General features: G+C 36.5%; 1 protein-coding gene across 4 annotated transcripts; it reads left to right on the top strand.

Moving 5' to 3' along the window:
* Positions 1-581: 581 nt before the first annotated feature.
* LOC138336038 (uncharacterized) lies at positions 582-22,815 on the top strand. 4 transcript variants are annotated; one of them, XM_069285306.1, is made up of 5 exons: positions 582-811; positions 14,555-14,633; positions 17,695-17,758; positions 21,661-21,906; positions 22,304-22,815. In XM_069285306.1, the coding sequence occupies exons 1-5, from the start codon at positions 777-779 to the stop codon at positions 22,366-22,368; spliced, it is 489 nt and encodes a 162-aa protein (XP_069141407.1). In that variant the 5' UTR covers positions 582-776; the 3' UTR covers positions 22,369-22,815. The 4 variants fall into 4 exon arrangements, with proteins under 4 accessions (XP_069141407.1, XP_069141405.1, XP_069141408.1 ...); XM_069285304.1 differs by lacking the exon at positions 582-811 and adding an exon at positions 8,946-9,222; XM_069285307.1 differs by lacking the exon at positions 582-811 and adding an exon at positions 8,964-9,222 and having other exon boundaries at positions 21,769-21,906.
* The last annotated feature ends 1,050 nt before the right edge of the window (positions 22,816-23,865 follow it).

Raw genomic sequence — 23,865 nt, forward strand, 5'->3', positions numbered from 1 at the left:
AACGCACGAGTTCGTATATTTGCATGAAAATTCAGACTTTACCGACGCAAGTATGTTTGCTCTTTCAAGTGTATATTTAATTTGGTTAACAAATCATATATAACACATTTATCGTAATCGTGGGTTTGACACGTCAAGATAAGGTGTTCTGAATACGGGATCTTAAATAGCTCTCTGGATTACGTTTGAAATTATATCTTGCTCTACAGTATATAATATATACCGGTAATTCTCCGTTGCTTTAATTCGCTGTGCGAAAATGTCCACTAATTCAAAACTAATCGAAAATAAATATATTGACATAGCTTTTCGCTGCCATCCTAAACCACAATCTTGTCATATCGATTGAATTTTAAAACGTCTTTATTGTGATATCAATATACATCGTCGTCTCGTGTGCAATTTAACTTTTTAAATGGCAAATGCTTTTGAAATTTCGGCTTTATATCGGGCTGTTGTGAGATAGAAATGAACAAGCAAATCTCATTTCCTCTTTGGAATAAACATTTAAATCTAAACTCTATTTCCCGTTCAGCTTTCTCCTATACTTTGGCAAATGAACAAGCAGCGTGATTAATATTGTAAGCCTCCGGGTGTCGCTTGGCAACTTGGAGCCGTATTAAGGGACTTACCTGTATAGTATCGGGGTTTTGTCGAGTTTGTTTTATAGGCCTACTGTTATATTTATGAAAACTGGTACTAATTAAAACTGTGTCGAAGCTATTGGACTTATATAAGAAGACGATATAGTGTATTGTTCCGGACAGGCAATAGATATGGAGATTGTCAGACCTCGGTCAGCCACATCCGAGTAAGTATAGCTTGCAAAGTAACACTTAATTAATATTACAGGTAATCTCGTGGGTTAGCTATTGTTTAAACTACCGGTGAAAACGTCCCAGGTGTGGATTATCGACATGCTAATTTATCTGTTTTGCTGGAATCCAATGCACATTACTATGTCGTGTCCTGAAATATCTACCCTTTAATTATGTTGGTCCATAATATTATGCATTGAAGAGTTAGTACAGTACCTACTATGTACATGTCTTGCAGTATTACATTTGTTAACATTACTCTAACATATGTTGTATCCCAGTTGACAGTATCAAGCAGTATACTTGATGTAAACAGTATTAAAAAAGCTTCTTTCGGAAGGGGTCATGCGATATCGGATATGTAAACTGACTTTCCATATACAATATCTTACAAAGTATTTTGAAAGGGGTCCTCTGATAATTTTAAGTTTTGATATTTTGGCTGAACTTTAGCTGAACTTGGCATCACAGGAAGCTAGTATATTAGCTTGTGGTGATGCCTTTTGATTTTCTGGATATGTTAGTGGATTCCACCTCAAATACGTATTGTATCAGGGAGTCCTAGCAGCATACTATATTGTGTTTTGAAACGTAATTGTGGCATAAGCTTATTTTGGAAGACTTCCCAGTAGGTTTCTTCTAGTATTTGGAGGGTACCCCTGTTACAATTTAGTTTTATATTAGTATTTGTTGATTTGATCCAGTGCGCGTGTAATTGAAGTGTATGAATCAAAGCCTATCAATGTTTAGCAAAGAATAATGGCAAAAGGCATTTGGAAAGGTTTACAACACATTGTCCTTTGTCCCATATATCACAATAAGTATGTCTGTGTAAAAGTATGGACTTAAAGATGTCCTACGAGTGTTAGGTTGATAGTTAGTAATGCTGTATTGTAGCATTGCACAAATGGCATGGTCAACGATGGTTTGTCTGTTTTTTTTCGTTTTACCTCCTATTAACAGCCAGGGTTATTTATGGACGTGCCAGGTTTGATGATGTAGGAAAACCGGAGAAACCGGAAAAAAAACCTCCGACAAGCTGTCAGTTTCTGGCAACTGCTCCATTTGGAATTCGAAATCGCGACATTGAGGTCATCGTGGACAACGAAGTTATCTTTGGAAAATGTGGCTTTCGATTGTTGTACTTTGGGAATGACTCTGAATGTTTCTCTCTGGAATCAGTGTGGTTGTACTAAACTAGTATATGATTACTCCTATACTCCAACTTCTTAATAATTCCCCCATATATGGGACTTGCTAGATACAGATAACTATAAAATAATGTCATTGAATGGCATCAACAGCGGTGAAGAAAGTATTAAATGTAATTTTCCCTTAACAAAAGTATAGCAGATAATATAAAATTTATGTCTAATTTAAAGACCAAATATACATTAAGGGTAGCGATTTAATGTATCTTTGTTGTTAATTCTCAATTTGGCAATTTATTTTCAAAGTAAGTGTAAACACATCCAGCGGCAATCACTTTTGTTACCAAATTTGACTACTAAAGCAGGTGTGTATATTTACTAACGGCGTAAACTTACTTGACCGTCCATAGAATTGACGACAAAGAAATCCGCTCTAAGGATTAAATGAATGTAAATGTATGTGATTTATAGCTACAGTAGATCTCGTGACGTAATACAAAAATAAATCGTAATGGCGCGAAATGTTAAATCACCTACATACGTCACCTATAACTTACTTTGCATAACGAGGGATTGAATAAGTGCCCTAATCCTGGTTCGACTATTGAGGGCCCAATCTTTATCCAATTGAGATATTGGGCCTACTGGTGACGGACTGATTGCCATAACCCTGGTTCCTACGTTATGGGCCCAATCTTTATCCTTTTGAGGGGTAGGCCTTCATGTGACCAATTGTCCTAATCCTGGTTCGTCTGTTATGGGCCCAATCTTTGTCCTTTAAGAGGAAGGGCCAACTGGTGACCGAGTACCCTAATACGGGTTCGACTGTTGTGGACCCTATCTTTGACTCTTTGAGGTGTTGGACCTACTGATGACCGATGGGCCTAATCCTAGTGCGTATGTTGTCGGCCCAATATTTATCCCTTTGAGAGGTAGGGCCCTCACGTGACCTATTGTCCTAATCCTGGTTCATCTGTTGTTGGCCCAATCTTTGCCCTTTTGAGAGGTAAGGCCTACTGGTGATGACCGAGTGTCCTAATCCTAGTTCGTCCGTTGAGGGCCGAATCTTTGCCTCTTTAAGGGGAAGGCTTTGATGTGACCATTTGTCCTTGTCCTGGTTCGTCTGTGTTGTTGGTCCAATATTTGCCTCTTTGAGGGGACGAGCCAACTGGTGACCGAGTGTCCTAATCCTAGTTCTTATGTTGTTGGCCCAAGTTTTGCCCCTTTAAGAGGTAGGTCCTGCATGTAAATGCTTGTTCAATTGGTCTGGTCATTGTCCATTTGAAGCATCTGTAAACATGTGACCGAATGTGATAGAATGTAGGATTTTACATAAATATTATCACTACCTCCGCTAGGGATCGAACTCGGGACCGTCGACTTACTAGTCTTACGCTCAACCGACCGAACAAAAAGAGTGCTTTCCAGCTGGTTCATCTCTGCTGTTGGTCCCATCTTACTATAAGTAACAATCCACGTCTTATCACAGTAAACCGTGTGATAATCCTACAAATATGTAAGTAGGAGTAAGGAACCCCACGACTGAGCCTGGAATTATCGTGGTATCTGGTATGAGGATTACGGATTATTCTTGTAATGCTTGTCATTGACTCGCGGCGGGATGTATCCAAAGTGCCTTAATTAGTACCTATAATTAATGTGTTTGAAAAACCATGTCACAAATATGTCATGGTTTAGTACTTTTGTGTAAATTTCCCCTGAGCATTACACTAGCCTTTAATAATTCAATTTTATTTGTAACGACCATTTTCATTGGCTTAGAAATAGTTCTCAATTGAAGTAAATAAGCACTAAAAGTCCTTCATGTTTTGACATGGCCATGCATCCATTATTCTCGACATTGTCCCTTTAGTTACTGAGAAAAATACAACTTATCTTTTTATTCTACTGGTATGGAATAACACTAGACTGTCTATTGACCAATGGTCAGTACCACAGATATTTACAAAATACGGACCTTTGTTAATTATAAGAAGAACGATGGCCGTAGGACGGCACCCTGACGAATTTACCGTTTGGGTAAGAATACAATGTATCAACTCTATGCATCTACAAAAGGAATCATCGAGTCATTATGTTACATATCGAACCTCACGTGGCCTATTTTAGCCAATGAGAATAATGGAAACATTGCATATCTAATATCCAGAATTTAATTCTTCTTAACTATCATATCCACTGTCACAGACATTGGGAATGATATGGATACTTTAGTATTTTTGCTATTGGTTAGTAGTGAAATTTCCACAACGGGAAGGGTTTAAACCAGAAAAGCTGTGGTAAGTCGTTAACGGTTTTGCTTTCAAATCGTTGGACAAGAGAATCTAGCAAGGTCCCGATGACCTCATAGTTTTCCCATTAATAAAACAATTCGTCCAACGAGTACTGTGATGGGTACAGTAATAAAGGCTCAGTGAAACCAAAATGTAACAATATATACATAGTGTGTAACAATATATACATAGTGTGTAACAATATATACATAGTGAATCACAATAATCCTCATACATCCATGTACAAAGCTCATTAATTTTCAATGTGCCCCATCTAAATTGTTTATGGTAATAACGGTTTATGTTGTTTCAGTTTATATCGTTGTTGATTGATTGGGGATAACGCCCACGCTCCTGTTATAACTGAGCTTAACAGGGATGGATCTAAACTCCCAAATATTGTTGAGACAGAAAAGCTATATCATGAAAGCTTAAAAAAATTAAAAAAAATACTGTCTACACTACCCTACCTACTTTATAATAACATTACAAAAGCCTCCAGTCCTCCTTGGTAGTTTGCAATAAGCCTTCTCTTTTCGAATACTATCAGAGGATCTATACACCGGTACCATGACTAACGTACCTTCCGACGGAAAGATCAGTTATTGTTAAAGATGCTCCACCGCTGACAAATGATATTTTTTTCTCTATCAAAAACAGGAACAGACGTATTAGTTTTGTTCTTCAGTGACAAAAGTTACTTACTTTACACCATTACCACCATTGAAAAGTTTTAGCTTCGATCTTAATGTGATGAAAATACAAAATATAATTAAATGCATCCCGAAAAATTATCTGGCACTATATCCTTTATGGAATGAAGTACTGATTGCGCATGGACCAAAGGCAAAATAGATTATTTCATATTATTTTAATGTTAATTAGACATATAGATACACGATTAAAAACGAATTATAGTTCCAAGGATGAGTGCCGTTTTTGGTACGTCGGCGGTGGAGCATCTACTTTCTACTTACTTTTAAAACATACCTAATACCAGAGCTAATACCGAGTCATTTTTTTTCTTTGAAGTAAATGCTGTTTTTATGTAAGTTTTTTCCTCGATAAGTCGAGGCCCGAGCTTTACATACACATGCTATTCCTGTGTAGAGGGTTTTCACGAGCTCCCGGTGATATCCTGAAACATGCTTTATCATTAAATGGAGACCATAGTCACTTGGTATGTATATTAATTCCATAAGCGCTAGACTCTAGATAAGATATCCTTTTAATACAGTTCAAACTCTTATGTAAGGAGAGGATCTATACACAGCTAAGACAGACGGACCGCCCACTCTTCTACCACATAATCCACAGCTTTATTTACACTTGCGGAAGTGCACGTGTTTTCGTATCTTATATATATGCACGGATTCGACTCAATATTTACACTTGCGGATGAACAAACATTGTCGTAACGATTTCTTTATATCAAACATACGTACTTAATGATTGTATTGGTTCTAACAAAAGATATTTGGATAATAATACCGTATTGTGTAAGTTTTAACATTGACAAAAGCGAAATTATCATAAGTACAAGGGCTTTGGAAACTTCATTATTCAGAAAGAGATCAAAATAACTATAGACTGCCACAGGCGTTTGACGCTATAGATATTTTCTATATACATATGTATGTTAATTACTGTGACACAGTATTACACATACAGAGAGAGAAACATATATAAAGCTAAACGCCTGTGACTTGATAAATACATTAACATTGATACTTTTGTATCTGAGACATTGTCTGTATACCGAATGATATGACTACCTGAACTTAAGCTCTGCACAAAAAGTTGGTTTGATTCCCTAAAGATCTTTTCACCTTTTGTTTGATCCTCTAAATTAAGAGTTCCTTTTGAACCACCCTCAAGATGTTTATGACTAAACTAATTTTTGGTGAGAAATTAAAGGAATTCTCCTCTTCTTTCATTCTCAAATGTACTCTATAATAAAAAAAACCACTTCATATTTATCATTGTATTAATTAAGCAGGATTAATTTTAAAGCCATACTTTTGTACAGAATTGTTTGCCTTTGGTTCGCCAACTGACCCAGTGGTGTAGTTGTTAAGACGATACAAGAATTTACAGGCAATATGTGTGTATTTTGAATGTTTAAAATGTATGTTACATATTCGTATGTATAAAATAATTCTTGAATAATATTATTTTTGGGGGAAAAAGACGATAGACTTCAGAGCTGATGGTAAGTGTCAAGTACATATGTGGGTTAACAAATCTCGCCGAGAGTAAGGTTACATAAATGAAAAAGATTTTATCCGCTTGTTATAACTTTCATATCACCTAACTACGCAATATGTATGAGTGTTGTATAGATGCGACAAAGGAAAGTAGGCACATGTATGCAAATAGTTTTTTTTAATATTTTTTCCTGGATTGTTAAAACTTGTTTGTTCTCATTTTAACCTCAAAAACGCCATGCCCCAATTTTTATTGGCATCCCTAAAGAACAACCCTTTTCAGACACTTGGCTAAAGCAAGAATGAATTATTTTTGGAGGGGGTTCAAAAGGAAATCTTTCCGTTATTTTACCTTTTGTTCGATCATCTTAAGTTTTTTTCCCTTTTGTTTGGTCATCTAAAGATCTGTTTACCTGTTTGTTTATTGGACCCCATGAAGATCTGTTTACGTGAAGTATGACCATTTAAAAGATCTATTTTTACCCGATTTTTCACCTTTTAACATCTTTTTACCTGATGTTTGATCATATTAATATTTGTTTACCTGTTTGTTGCCCTTTACCTATACAGATGTATTTACCAAGAATTTACTGACCTTGAACCCATCATTCAACAAATAGCAAAGAAAAAGAGCAAGGATAGGTAACGATATCGTGTGGCGCACGTGCACTGTGTGGCGCACGTGCACTGGGACGCAAGTCCGGCTTGAATGTGTCTTAGAAGATTTGAAGCCACTGTTTTTATACCATTTTCAAGTGCTTATGCTATTTGACCTATTTATATGATTTGAAATACTGTATATCCGGTTATTGTAATACCGGTTATTAGGAAATGTGTTTTCCGTACTCGATTATTGTAATGTGGAAATTTGTTTTATGTCGGTTATAAGGATATGTTGCTTTTGTGTATTTTAGATTATTGTATTATGAAAAACTACTTTGCTTCCGGTGGTTTTCTTCTATAAATCATTGATAACCAATCCGACAGGTTAATGTATATGGGTCAATTTCTGGTCGGTTATTATCATAATGTGATTTATTGTATTTCTTCACGACCAGACACCGTCATTTGAATAATTATTTGACCGCGGTTACTGTGATATGAATGCTTTTTCTTTGCTGTTTGTGTGAAGTGTTCGAGAAGTGTTGCTAGCGCTGTATTAGCTGCAAAATTGTAGCTCAAAAGACTTTTAGACAGATAATGGTCAAAGGTATAGTAGGCCGGGTACGTAGATGTTGCTAATGATAAATGCAAGTTGTAGCCATTGCTTCTGAAACGTTTTTTCCCAACGTCACGTGCCTTTTGACAAATGATAATTTGCTGTTGTGTATTGATTATATGAGATGGAGATGTATTTAAATGACCACACTATTTATGATTTAATTAATGAACTACTTGGTGAAGGTAGTTCACTAATAGACTTAGACAAAACAAATGTCTGTTTTAATAGGATAACATTGGCAAAAAAATAGGATTGGTAGGTCGGGATTTTTTTCATTGTCTTTCACTCTTAAGTAATGGCCGGAACCGGAGTCTGAGATCGAAATTCCAACTTTTGATTATTTTTCGTGGAAAAGTGGAAAGCAAATTAGGGTCGGGGGTAAAAAATTAGGCGGTCGTGTAATCCTAAACAGGAATTTCGCATTTTCCGACTCGCAACTCGCATTTCCAAACTCACAACTCACATTTTCCTACTTGCAACTTGAAGGAAGGGAACCCTAATATGTAGTAAATATCAAAATACATTGTATAACGTCGGTTATGACATTGATTGGCACAATGAGTGTAGTTATACATTTTTGGATAAAACGTTTCAAGAGCGGAAGCGTCAAGTCTTGAAATAATGTACCTAAACTTCGACTTACAGCTTAGTACGATGCACCTTTATCGATCTAAATCTTTATACATAATGGGCCTTCCATGGCGCATGAGTTTCAAAGCGCGTGTCGTTTCCGTGCCAAAGTGTTAGGCAGGCTTCACTGATTTGGAAACATTCAAAATGTATATTAGTTCTATATGCCTTGTCCACCCATTCTAACGACAATGTAGGAACAGCTTTTGTTATCGTCACAGCCTTTGTCCCTTGACTGTTGTACACCACAGTCTAAAATCAATAGGATTGATTTATTATAATTCAAAGTGTATATTATAAAGTAGCGCGATCCGGCTGATAATACACGAATATTGTACTAATAATGAAGAGGTACATGTGGGATAGACAGAATTCAATAACACGCCTGTTTTCTTAAACGATTACCATTTTATAATGTGTGTATTCCATTATAATGACTTTCTATGGGCACCTTTTACAACATTTATGGGCATATAGCTCGCTTTTATTTGAGAGTAAAACCTTTGTGATTATTTGGGACGCGGGGCTTTTGTGATCGATAGTATTTGGTACGTCTGGGAATTAATGTGTATTAGTTTTCAGCAGACCAATAAAACCTTTATTAATGTGACACTGGCTGTGTTTCCCACACAGGGCCCCGAACTTTGTATTGTAGTCTGGTTGGTAATAAGACCAAAAACCTGTCACCATTTCACCATTTCCCTACACGGAAACCCAACACCACCAAATGGCACCCCTCTGATCCAGACAGTCTGAGAATACGTCTTGAGGATAAAACCTGTTAATACCGACACTTTAAGTTCACGGAGACTACTTTTGTTTTTCATAATACTGTGTTTGGATTTTGTTGTATACAATGACCATTGAACCGACTAGGATTTCCTACGAAAAGCTGAACAGGTGAGATTATAAAAATATTTTTGTTGTCGTAATGAAAGATAAAAAGGTATCTTTAAATTGATAAAGTGGATTCATTTTGGAAAGGAAAATCTTCCAGCTATCCCATTGGATTTATTTTCAATACACGCCCCTATACACTTCACGCTTTTATTTGACTACCTGGATATGGGGATGTTTTCGATGTTTTAGTGGAAGCGTTATTTTTAATCCTAATATCTAGACTCGGATTCTCCGGACCGGGATGTCCGGACCCCCGGCTCGGATATTAGACGTACAGGGCCCCGATATTGGTATGACGGAATATGAATTATGCAATTAAATGGCGTGCTGATGAATGTCGTATATCGCTCAGTATATGGGGAATTTGAGGCGATTTTATGCAAAGATATTGACAGGACCTTCGATTAAAATTTAAATCAGGATATTAAAACCTTTCTAAACCGGACATGCAGTGGCCGAGTTGAACTAGATCGGAACGACACAAACCTGTCAAAAACGGACATGTCTTGAATGAGCTGAACTAGATTAAAACGACAAACCTGTCAAAACCGAATATGTCTTGAATGAGCTGAACTAGATTCAAACGACAAACTTGTCAATACCGGACATGTCTTGAACGAGCTGAACTAGATTCAAACGACAAACCTGTCAAAACCGGACATATCTTGAACGAGCTGAACTAGATTCAAACGACAAACCTGTCAAACCGGACATGCCATAGGCGAGCTGAATTACTAGATCGGAACGACAGTCACCTGTCAAAATCGGACATGCCTTGAGCGAGCTGAACTAGATCGGATCGATGAAAAACCTGTCAAAACAGGATCTGTGTAATACACTTTGACGGAGGACAGGATGAACCTGTGTAGAGCGACTTTAGAACGTGTCTATATGATAGAGTCCTGACATTTCTTTCTAACAATAACATAATCGGGACTAGAAGCAGGGGTCTGAGCCAAGTGAATGGAGGAACTTAAAGTATAGAAAGAAATAAAAACAAAGTTCTTATGAAAATGATCTCCTTATAACTTACTTGACTGTAAGCGCAGTTTTTGATTAATTCATTTACAACTAAACCAGACGCCATTGCGGAAAAAATATTACATTTCTGTGGATTGTAAAAATGACAACAAGATAGCTTGAATTGGATATACATTAATTTTCTACCCAAAAGGGTCAAGATCAAATTTGTTTTTGGTTGGGGCTTGCTTTATTTCTTCATCATTTTTTTTGTATTTTTGTTTGTTTTTTGTATTTTTGTTTGTTTTTTGTATGTTTAGATATTCGACGAACTTCTTTTGTTACATATCGACATCTATATATGCAATATTGCACAAAATAAACACACCGAAAAAAATCATCGTGAGAAATAAAATGGGAGGGAACATATGAACGTATATCTTGAATGCGGAATATTGGGGTTCAATCACCCGTGAAGGGGTTAACATATAAACACGTGGCCGAGACTTATCGTATGTCAGCGTGACCGTGACAAATCAATGGTGTACCATATCAAGACTTACCTAATTGATTTAGTCAAATGTATGTCACGTAATTAATCTTTTAAGGTAAAAATCGAGCGAATACATTGACCGATTAAAGGTCCGATATCAAAGAAATCCAAATTACACCTTTTCAAAAAATGCTTCGTGCAGCGAAGATCGCGAGTAGCTTTAGAACCAATTTCCCTATAGCCATCTGTCAATTTGAAAAGATTTTTTATTTCAGTAGAAATGAAAACACAATATTAAGTCCTGAAAGAAGAAACTATTAACCATTTAAAGATTTCAATTAGGGTATTTATACAAAGGAATGTACAATAGAATCCTTACTATCCGTTGTCCCGGCGGTGGTTTTAAACACCTCGACTACACATTACGTACCTCTATATGTGTATCAGAGAATAGCGCTCAAAGTGACAGACAGATTTAGCAGTAACTATACCACATAGGTAGATGATAATCGATAATCGATCAGTGTTAAGCATAACGATCATTTGATAGGAAGCCAGAAGTGTCACCAAATGCCACGAACAAATGGTTAAATTGTTTCTCTAACACCACAGAGCCAGACACCGATATCTCGTCCAAAATAAAACCGCCAAAGATTATTACGGGTACTATACTTCTAGTCATAGCCCAGGCCGGTTGTAGACCGGAATAGAAAACCCTGAATCATAGAACAACTCGGAAAACTTCAAAGAGGACGTGGAGTATTTGTTCTAAGGAGACTTAGTTTTTCATTGTGACGTCATCAATTGTATGACGTCATAGGTGTTATGTGAAGGCTCGCGCAACAGTTTCCACGGGAGGTAGTCACGCGATGTCTGCCTTTGACGCCAGTCATAACCCCAATCTCCGTGTGTAAGTAGAATAGAATGTTAATTAAGTAGAATGTTAATTAGAATGCTAATCAGGTAGAATATTGAGTGTGATGTGGATGACGGTAAACTAACTATACACAGCTTGCCAGTGTTCGTATACAGACCGTTTATGACAATCCGGCTGAGGTATCTTTTCGAAGAAATCTTATGACGCTTTTGATAAAGAATTGTGGAACTGAATCTGATAATGTCGTAAGCTACTTGGCTACATTTAATTTCCCCTATGATTTGTATTTGGTAACAAAAGAAAATTCAAGATTACAAACCACCCAACGCATTAAACACAACTGTTGTGTGTCCAAACCTGCGTAATCAAAGCTTTATCTTGCATTTTCAGTCAAAGAATATCGTGTTACAACTAAAAGATTTATGTAACACACACTTGTACATTATAACTGCCTATGTATCCTATATATCTACGTGACAGAAGTAATACGTGTTACGTAATAATAACATGAATGACTATTCATAAGTACAGCTGTATTCTTAATCACCAATGTTACCAAGTTGGATATTTATTTTGTTGACCAATATTCCTATACGAGACGTGTTTCGTGAAAGATGTATTTTTTCTCTTTAGCGGCTTTCCCATGAAGGACGTGTCTGTATTCTCTCAGTTTCTTTGTTGTAGTTTCACCCGTGAAAGATGTATCTGTTTTCTCTTGGTTTCTTTGTAGCAGTTTTCCCCGTGAAAGATGTGTCAGTATTCTCTTGGCTTCTATGTAGCTGTTTTCCCCGTGAAAGATGTGTCTGTATTCTCTTGGCTTCTTTGTAGCAGTTTTCCCCGTGAAAGATGTCTGTATTCTCTTGGCTTCTTTGTAGCAGTTGTCCCCGTGAAAGATGTCTGTATTCTCTTGGTTTCTATGTAGCAGTTTTCCCCGTGAAAGATGTCTGTATTCTCTTGGCTTCTTTGTCGCAGTTGTCCCCGTGAAAGATGTATCTGTATTTTCTTGCTTTCTATGTAGCAGTTTTCCCCGTGAAAGATGTGTCTGTATTCTCTTGGCTTTTATGTAGAAGTTTTCCCCGTGAAAGATGTGTCTGTATTTTATTGGTTTCTATGTAGCAGTTTTCCCTGTGAAAGATGCGTCTGTATTCTCTTGGTTTCTATGTAGCAGTTTTCCTCGTGAAAGATATGTCTGTATTCTCTAGGTTTCTATTTAGTAGTTTTCCCTGTGAAACATATGTCTGTATTCTCTTGGCTTCTTTGTAGCAGTTTTCCTCGTCTCTGTATTCTCTTGGTTTCTAGGTAGCAGTTTTCCCCGTGAAAGATGTGTCTGTATTCTGTTGGTTTCCTTGTAGTAGTTTTCCTCGTGAAAGATGTGTCTGTATTCTCTTGGTTTCTATGTAGCAGTTTTCCCCGTGAAAGATGTATCTGCATTTTCTTGGTTACTTTGTAGTAGTTTTTCCCGTGAGAATATGTCTGTATTCTCTTTGTTTCTATGTAGTAGTTTTCCCGTGAAAGATGTGTCTGTATTCTCTTGGTTTCTATGTAGCAGTTTTCCTCTTGAAAAATGTGTCTGTATTCTCTTGGTTTCTTTATAGCAGTTTTCCCCGTGAAAGATGTGTCTGTATTCTCTTGGTTTCTATATAGCAGTTTTCCCCGTAAAAGATGTGTCTGTATGCTCTTAGTTTCTATGTAGCAGTTTTCCCCCTGGGAATGATGTGTCTGTATTCTCTTGGTTTCTATGTAGCAGTTTTCCCCCTAAAATATGTGTCTGTATTCTCTTAATTTCTATGTAGCAGTTTTCCCCGTAAAAGATGTGTCTGTATGCTCTTAGTTTCTATGTAGCAGTTTTCCCCCTGGGAATGATGTGTCTGTATTCTCTTGGTTTCTATGTAGCAGTTTTCCCCCTAAAATATGTGTCTGTATTCTCTTAATTTCTATGTAGCAGTTTTACCCCCGTAAAAGATGTGTCTGTATTCTCTTGGTTTCTATGTAGCAGTTTTCCCCCTGGGAATGATGTGTCTGTATTCTCTTGGTTTCTATGTAGCAGTTTTCCCTCTGGGAATGATGTGTCTGTATTCTCTTGGTTTCTATGTAGCAGTTTTCCCCGTAAAAGATGTGTCTGTATTCTCTTGGTTTCTATGTAGCAGTTTTCCCCCTGGGAATGATGTGTCTGTATTCTCTTGGTTTCTATGTAGCAGTTTTCCCTCCGTAAAAGATGTGTCTGTATTCTCTTGGTTTCTATGTAGCAGTTTTACCCCTGGGAATGATGTGTCTAGTAGTTACTAGTTTTTCTTATCAAGTTGCATTGACGCCTTGTGACAAACCTTTGGAGTTGTCTGTCTTCGAAATCTTTATCTGAATTATTACTAGTATTAATAACTACTATTAACCACTTCGTCTTACAGTGGATTTGAATAGAAGACTTGCGTTTCATTGTTTCATTTATACTACATTACATTTCTATTGTGATGTAAATCACATCAGCCATCAGTATCACAAAGACGTAGCCTTTACACAATTAATGTACACGTCATACCGATCTACTTTACCCCACGATCAAAAGAGTATGGTATGTGTAACAATTCTATTTGGCCAAAACCTAGTTTTCATTAATTTGATTAAAATACAGATCCTTTACTATCGCAACGTTGGACAAGAGGATCTGACAACATCCCATTAGGGGTTACATTCTGATGACCTTTGAAAATGGCCAATCAAATTGCTGCCGCTTCTAGAAACTTGACTTGATAGGAACAAGTTTGAAAATAGTCATCTCGCCCAAAGAGCACAACAATACTAAATATATATGTATACTCCGGAACGAAATGGCGTTTTCAATTGACATAGTAAGATGAAGAAAATACATTTGATCCGAACATGACCCCTTATGGGATGTTGTCAGATCCTCTATTGGTTATTAGGATCTGTATTTTAATCAGATCGATGTTTTATTTGAACAAACATCTCAATTTTGAATCTAAAATCGGGTTTTCTCTTTCCAGGATGACCTTTTGGTCAAGGCATGACCCAATTAAGCAACAGCAAGGTCACACTGACCACTGGTCAAAAGCGAGACAGAAGGTAAGTAAAACAGATAATTTTCACTCAATAGTACCCTTCTTGGCTTTTAGATCTTATGTTAAAATTCCCATTTTATATCTTATAAAACCAAAGCATATATTGGAATTAAATAAAATCTATAGGTAAAAAATAGTAATGAAATAGCAAAAAGCAAGGTAGCGGAAAATATTCCTACATGTACGTGTATCATCAGAATCGAAAATGATGAAAGGTTTCGACTGTAAACAAACCTGGTCCAACGCAATCAGGGGCATCATTTTACTCTTATAGACATGTAAAGGTAACATTACGTGGATAAATGCGGCATTGCAAGTTTCACGAAATTATAAAAAGTAAGCCTTGTACATATTTCACGTATAAAAAACCAAATTGAACTAATGTAATATGTATCTACTGGAGATTCAATGCAGCTGGAACTTTGCATCAATGATTCTATTTCTTGACTATGTAAACCAAACCAATGAGTTCTTCAAAACAGTATTCAGATACAGATACACCACCATTCCTTGCCTAACATTTTCGTCGGTTATTCAATTTATTGACTCTATAAATCAACGAATTCTGTAAAACAGTCTACTATAGCTGGTGGTCGTCTAGCATATTCAGATACCGGTACACCGCCATTCTTCGAAAACAATTGAACATTTTTTTGTCAGTGATTTAATTTCTATATTATATACCAAACCAATGAGTTGATGAAGAGACCAATACACCATCGCCATTTTTCTGATTTTTTTTTTGTCATTGATTATAAACTAAAGCAATGTGTTCTGTAAATAGTCTACTAGTAGGGTAAGATGGTCTAATTTCGACCACCTTTGGACCCACCGCTCAGCCTGCAATTATGGTTATCGTTCCTGATCTTGTTGTCGATCATGTAAGAGTAACCTCCCTTTCCTGTACAATGCACAACCACTTATTAAGTTGATAGTCTCACAAATAGACCCAATTCAACGATATAAACATGTACGCCAAACAGGAGGAATATCGACCACAGCTAGGGTATCTTCGACCACCATATCGGGGTAACTACGACCACACATGGGTAATTTCGACCACTGTATATCTTTTTAAAAAAATGAGTAGATCGTCGAAAATCATTTAATTTTTCAAACTCGTAGACATAACAGGTTATCCATACATAGCTCTTAGTCCAAAATTTAATTTCAAATGAAATAGAATCTTAAATATTCGTGATAAGTTCTTTTGAATACTAACGCTATATAATGTACATGTATTTAATCGACAATGTTTAACCTACTAGCTGGTGGCCGTCTAGTATATAGATACCAGTACAGATTTGATTCTTATACATGGTTTGTGGTCACAATGTTATCCATTCATAATTCCATGTGTTGGTTGATTATAATCGTGTCCCGTCACTGTGACGAGTTCTGGGCAGACGATGATATAAGCCCGCGTTATTGGCAGACGACACCCTTATTCGATTCAAAGATTATTTGGTCTATGTACAAAATTACTGCGTAATAATGATAAAGTGATTTTATCAAACCACGAATGCCGATTATATAAAACATATAGATAAGTTTTGGTTTTATTTAAGACGTATGTCAAATTTGAAATTACACAGAAAATGTTTTGTAAAATAAATATGAATTGTATTGGTGTTTTAAATGCACATATGATTAAGTGATTTTACCGAATAATGGATGCTGGTTATGTAAAACAGATAAATTGGTGATCTACAAGTATTTTTTTGGTTTTTATTTTGCAAATGTGTTAGTGTTGAAAATGTCGATATCCCTGTTAGAAAATACGTTCATTGTGTAGACCTCACACACAAACTCATTTTATCACAATGTTAATTTCTTAATAGGTCGTTGTTAACTATTTCACAAAATCAAGTTTTGGTCAAGGTCACTGAAACAGAAAAAATTAAAATTCCATGTACACACGGGTATATAATACCTCGCCAAGGCCATCGTTAGACGTTACATACAATCAGAAATGTATCGATTCTTAAACGTTTTAAATCAGCAAACATTCCAGAGACACATTGATTGCAGATAAAAATAGCAATCTAATTCACGACATTCAATGCCAGTGAAAGAGATTTAGAAAATGATTATAAAATGAAGTATATACGTGTACATAGAAAGAATTTCGATAGAGTTGAAGGTTTAATCGATATGGCAAAATCCACATACATTGACACGATGGACTCCAAAAATTAAGACTATTCAATATGATAAGACATTGAAAGTTCTGGAGAGAATTTTGATGTGTCAGCTAGTCCGTGTAAAAGAACGTAACGCTTTATCCAATCTGATTAAAACCAGATCTTCAATAATCATGAAATATTTGTCTTGCTTCTGTTTTTACATCGTTTGTGAAATCTTCAAAAACAATTGTTTCAATATCCAAAAATACACAAACAAAAATATATAAATATAAATAAAAATAAAATGAAACGAAATAAAATTAAAACGTAAGAAATGAATAAATAGTCATCAAATTGATCGAGGGTTTTCAGTGGTCTTGAACAGCCGTCTTTCTCTTCATCCATGACATAGTCTGTCTCCCACCACCCCTTCTGTACCTCTGGTGGCATGTCTCAGTGGGTATAACTACAAAGGATTCTACTAATACAAGGACCCACAACTCGAACATCTCGCAGTCCCCCAAAACACACTCGCACTTAGACCACAGGCAAGCGAGGCCTTCCTTATATGACACTTGATGTTAGTGGGACGTAGATATAACTAACCAGCCAACCAGCTCTTTGATTAAATCAATATTTTATAGCGTTCACCATTTTGATATGGAAATTTTCTTGATCGATGACTAATACTGAAGCCCCGACATTATATCAATAATCGCTACGTCTGGGTTCCGTGTTCGGAATCCATGAGAGAGGCGGTTGCAAGACACTGCGGACATATCCATCTCAAAATCTTTAGCGCTCTAAAACAATGACCAAAAACTACCTCGTTAATACCTCCGTTTTTAAAAATGTTTTAACAGCTGTCGATGTCGGAACATAGATGGTATCTCTATCACTATTTATCTATTAATGTCTTCTGAATTATTTATATTTCAGTCGGGTTCCTACAACGTGTCTTATGGCGCCAAGGGACTCCAGATACGCTCCGATTCAGATCTAGGTGAGTGTTAACGTCATTTTAGTTACAATGGATGCAAGACTTTCGATGCACACGATCAAAATTCACCAAAACTTTACAAGACGTATCGTCAACTTCTGTCCACATTTCAAATGTATCCTAATGCCCTATATTAGAGACAATTTCCATGTTAGTGGACTGGTAACGTTTCGTATGGTTAAATATGGTAGATATAATTACATGTATATATGAATTGCTATTTTAAACTGTAAATGTGGAATTTCACGCAAGGTGGATATTTACGCGAATGACCTTCACTTTTACTTTCACTGGTGTATATATGGAACTATGTTTCGGAAAGTGATGAGCGGGTGTATTTATATGGAACTATGTTTCGGAAAGTGATGAGCGGGTGTATTTATCGCGGAAATAACTACACAAAGAAAGGTCTACACATGGAAATCGCGAATCATACACTCGAATATATCCACGTTGACAGTAATGATCTCGCACGACTAGGTATGTAGACATAAATGTATCCTTGGAGTCAAAACTCGCCTTCACGCAGAAACGATCTTAAATACATGTAGTATTGTTAAAATCATCATACATAATGTAAGTATTGGTAAGATAATACATTATCTTTGAACTGTGGTGACTTTTTCTATTTTAAAGACGGATTCGTTAAATAATTGTATAGCCCCGTCGGTTAATGAATTAAAATATCCAAATCCACTAAAAGTAAGGACAACATGGCTAATCTAACGGATAGTCAATAATTGTACAGACATTTTAAGGAAGAGCATGAATATAAATCTCGACAGAGAAAAGCGATATCATTTTAAAATAAACTCATCTAGAAAATTCCCATCGGATGTTTAGGTTTTAATTTAGAGTATTTTAAGTATACAACATTAAACCACATGCTTTTGGTTATATAATTACACATACACATAAATACTGAATAATATCCAGTATAACACACATATATACATATTGCTAGTATGGAATCAAAATCTTGTGATTGATCTAGCTGATCATTATTGGTTGACTATATACTAGTACCCAATACGAGTTTATTGAGACGTTGACTTAAGTGTCGTTGATAGACATCTGTCGATAACCTTCACCCTTATTGACTGTATCGTACCAAACTTGGCAGCACCACCCAGTTCAGGCTAGGCACCATACCTTAATAATTATCTATATAGATATGCTGTATAGTTACAAAGACGGGCAATGTACCGCACTGTATTATGTCACGACAATAAATATATGTTCATAAGTCTTATTAGTCAAACTTCGGAAAGACAAAGAAAGATGGTGTTGAATTATCAGTTAATAGATGTAAATAGAACCTGAGTCCTGTGTCGTTATCTTCAAATACTATAATTTTTGTCAGTTACTACCTCCTCGACAACAGATATAGTAAATAACTTTACCCATCACCAAACAATAACTCGCGGTTACTATAAAGAGAATTGAAAGAGTTTTACAATGATACTTTAAATAGTTTGTCCCATTTATTTAGAAAATGAAATTATTGGTAATTTGGTAAATAATTTGTCCCAATTTCAAAACTACTATAAATAGTTTGTCTCCTATTCACAAACTATGAATAGTTTGTCACCAATCCACAGATACTATAAATAGTTTGTCACCAATCCTGTGATGCTATAAATAGTTTGTCACTAATTCTGAGATGCTATAAATAGCTTGTCACCAATTCCGAGAAATAGTTTGTCACTAATCCTGAGATACTATAAAAATAACTTGTCACTAATCCTGAGATATATTATTTATAGCTCAACAATACTGTTATGCTTTAACTACATTTTTACTAAATTCACGGAAACTATAAATAGTTTCATAATGAGGTAAAAACGGTAAAAAGCTAGTATATAAATAATCTGAAATAAAAGGCCAAAATAAATTCAAAGTAAAATAAAAATCATTTCTATGGAATATACATTCAGCCACTATAGGGCCTTCTTCAGTCCTGAGATACTATAAATATTTTGTCACATAACCCGAGATGCTATTCATGTAAATAGATTGTCACTCACTCTGAGATGCTATAAATAGTTTGTCACCAATTCCATGGAAATTTAATTAAGATTTTTTGGTACATTGAATGATATTGTCACGGTGATGATATTGTCCGCGGTGGTGATATTGTCACGGTGATGATATTGTCGCGGTGGTGATATTGTCGCGATGATGATATTGTCACGGTGGTGATATTGTCGCGATGATAGTATTGTCACGGTGATGATATTGTCACGGTGATGATATTGTCACGGTGATGATATTGTCGCGGTGGTGATATTGTCACGGTGGTGATATTATTGTCACGGTGATGATATTGTCACGGTGGTGATATTGTCACAGTGATGATATTGTCACGGTGGTGATATTGTCGCGATGATAGTATTGTCACGGTGATGATATTGTCGCGGTGGTGATATTGTCGCGGTGGTGATATTGTCACAGTGATGATATTGTCACGGTGATGATATTGTCACGGTGGTGATATTGTCACGGTGATGATATTGTCACGGTGGTGATATTGTCACGGTGGTGATATTGTCACGGTGGTGATATTGTCATGGTGGTGATATTGTCACAGTGATGATATTGTCACGGTGATGATATTGTCACAGTGATGATATTGTCACGGTGATGCTATTGTCCCGGTGATGATATTGTCACGGTGGTGATATTGTCACAGTGATGATATTGTCACGGTGGTGATATTGTCACGGTGGTGATATTGTTGCGGTGATGTTATTGTCACGGTGGTGATATTGTCGCGGTGAAGATATTGTCACAATGATGATATTGTAACAATGATGCTATTGTCACGGTGGTGATATTGTCACGGTGGTGATATTGTTGCGGTGATGTTATTGTCACGGTGGTGATATTGTCGCGGTGAAGATATTGTCGCGGTGGTGATATTGTCACAGTGACAATATTGTCGCGATGATCGCGGTACATTACAATGATCGCGAAAAATTTTATCCGTGAAAAAATGGTTCACTCAGTTTACCCTGAAATCCAGTTCGCAAACTTTGAAATCCGCATCAATTTAATGTTCTTTTTCGATTTTACTAAAAATCGCGAAAGCTTTGACCCGCATGAATATTCCGCTATGCAGTATGTCATAAGTTACTTATTAATTACATATCGACAAATATATAATTATATCTTCATGCAATAGTGATTCTTGTGTGGGAATACCCTCTGTATGTACAGTGTATATATACTAAACAATATCGTGGATTGCAATGTGAGTGTGTTTGTAAAACTAACAAGCCTATTTTATGTTGACTCGCTTCTCTGCGACGTGAACAATATATTTAGTATCCGTTGTAAAGCATTTATTATATGTGTAATTAACTCAAACATCAACACATCCTTAGTAATGTTTCTAGAAGTTTCCCTCAGAATCAGAAATACATATATATATACATGTGTCAAACTTTTGTTTTTATGAAGAATAGAGTAAGATGAAACATGGATAATCATGGAAGTTTGGTTTAGGCATTGGTTAATTTTATTTTCAATTCCAAGGAGACCAGAGCAGATGGATCATCTGTCTCTGTCGAAGACAAGGTCCAAAATACGGCTTATGTCGTTCCTTTTTGTTAACATTATGATTTAAACTAACCTTCCTCCATACAAAAAGTTTGTTGTATTGTTTAATTTATGTTGTGGCTTAATTAATAATCGAATGCTTGTTATGATATGTTTATGTATTGTGTGCTAAATTTAACCCTGGTTTTAATGAGCAAACGCTATTAATCCAAATGCTTAATGCGTATAAAAAAATCATCATGCCATTAACGCTTTTCAGCCTGAGCTAATTCTTCACATCTTTGACTATATATGAAAATGGAATATCTCTCGCGACAAAAGAGAAAGGCATGTTACTTTTTCAGACTTGGCAACCGTTCGAAAAGCTCAGAGCACCAGGGTTAAGTTTGTAAAGGACAATGTTACACGAGTTCCAATACGATCAATAGATGATATGATTTTACATGGTCTAGACGCAGAACTTCCAACACAAATTTTCAACCAGAGGCCCCGGATGAGTTTTAGCCGGAAGTCAACAAGAACATCCTATAATGACAGGGCTAGAGACGGTTTCCGGTACTGGCTGATAGACCGACCCAAACCCACCAAATGTAAGTGGTAACGAGGATTGAAACATGAAGGAGCTTAATTCCCTGACAAAAAGAGTTTGGTGTTGTAATCTAAGCTTGTTACAGACTCCTTTCCATCTCAAAGTTATAGTTACCATTTTATCTAAGAACTGTTGAGTTCCATTCTAGCACATGACAAAATGAACTATTTTTCACTTCATTGACATACTTGATATCTTTTTCAAAGAATTTGAACCATTAATTCCACTAGTCTTCAGCAGTGAATGGCAATGGATACTATAAAATGTGGTACAGTTCGCTTGCTGTATAATAGCCCAAACAGCATAAAAAAAATGAAAAGGCATAGGGAATGTTTGTAAGTCTGTCTCATGAGGCGCGCTATCCAATAATTCCTTAATAATGTTTTCTTTACTTTCAGTTGGCAGATACGGTATCGGATCCTACAAGACAGTACTTGGGATCGGCAACGCCCCGAGAACGTAAAGAACCATAGTATTGACTTTCGCTTCATTAAATAATTGTCGTCATTATTCAACAATCAACGTGTTTCGATTTCCCTCGGAGTTTCCTTGTTTCATTGTCCTTCTGTCTGTTCCCGGAGCCGGCCCCTAATGCTGTTCTCCGACTATATAGAAGTTATAAAAACCGTTGTTTTATTTGTTTACTAAATATATCAAAACTAACTCTAGATTGAACTAGGACAGCTCCTACCGATACAGTATTATATATGTAAATAGAAAGTGAAGGTTTCGTGACAAAACATGCTTATGTATATTTTTGTGAGTTATTTGCTTCTTGTTTTATTTTTTGTTATTTTCTTTTACACTGTTTGGAATGAAACGGCACAAGGAAATAATTTTATCTTAATATTGAATTTCGAGGGAACATGTTCAAATACTTCTCTGTAATGTAAGGGAGGTAACTCTCAAACAAATTATTGTCAGTATCAATTTGTCACGGTTGATTATTTCACGCTGATGACATTGAAAGGTGAGAATTGTACGGTGATGATCCTTGTCACGGTGGTGATACGTCGTCGCGGATGCCCATGATATTGTCAGCGGTGATGATATTGTCACGGTGGAGATATTGTCACGGTGGTGATATTGTCACAGTGATGATATTGTCACGGTGGTATATTGTCACAATGATGCATGTCGCGGTGGTAATTCAAATCGCGTGATGATCATTGTCACGGTGGTGTTATTGTCACGGTGGTGATATTGTCACGGTGGTGACTTTCACAGTGATGATATTGTCCTGTGATATTGTGCAATGATATTTGTCACGGTGGGTGATATTGTCACGGTGGGTGATATGTTGTCACGTGATGATATTGTCACGGTGATTGATATTGTTCACAGTGATGATATTGTCACGGTGGGGATTTTGTCATACGGTGATGATATTGTCACGGTGGTGATATTGTACGGGTGTTGATATTGTCACTCGGTGATGATATTGTCACGGTGGGTGATAATTGTCACAGTGATGATATTGTACGGTGATGATATTGTCACGGTGGTGTTATTTGTCAACGGTGATGTATTGTCAGGTGGTGATATTGTCACGGTGTGATATTGTCACGGTGGTGTTGATTGTCCCGGTGATGATAATTGTCACTGGTGATGGATATTGTCAGGTGTGGTGATATTGTCACGAGTGATGATATTGTCGCGGTTCGCGTGATAAAATGTCGCGATGGATGTTATTGTCACGGTGAATGATATTGTCGCGATGATAGTATTTGTCACGGTGATGTTATTGTCACTGGTGCTGATATTGTCATCGGTGATGGATTTTGTCGCGGTGTGTGATTGTGTCACAGTGATGATATTGTCGCGGTGGTGATTATGTCACGGTGGATGTATTGTCACAGGTGTGTGATATTGTCATCAGTGTTGATATTGGCACGGGGTGGTGATATTGTCGCGATGATTAGTTTTGGCACGGTGATGATATTGTCGCGGTGGTGTTATT

The sequence above is a fragment of the Argopecten irradians genome, chromosome 12, assembly GCF_041381155.1.
Source record: "Argopecten irradians isolate NY chromosome 12, Ai_NY, whole genome shotgun sequence".
NCBI lineage: Eukaryota > Metazoa > Mollusca > Bivalvia > Pectinida > Pectinidae > Argopecten > Argopecten irradians.

Excerpts from the sequence above, each read along its gene's own strand:
- LOC138336038 (XM_069285304.1), top strand. The coding sequence starts at position 9,179 with ATGACCATTGAACCGACTAGGATTTCCTACGAAAAGCTGAACAG. Across the intron at positions 9,223-14,554 it reads TCCTACGAAAAGCTGAACAG|GATGACCTTTTGGTCAAGGC; the intron begins GTGAGATTATAA and ends TTCTCTTTCCAG. Across the intron at positions 14,634-17,694 it reads GGTCAAAAGCGAGACAGAAG|TCGGGTTCCTACAACGTGTC; the intron begins GTAAGTAAAACA and ends TTTATATTTCAG.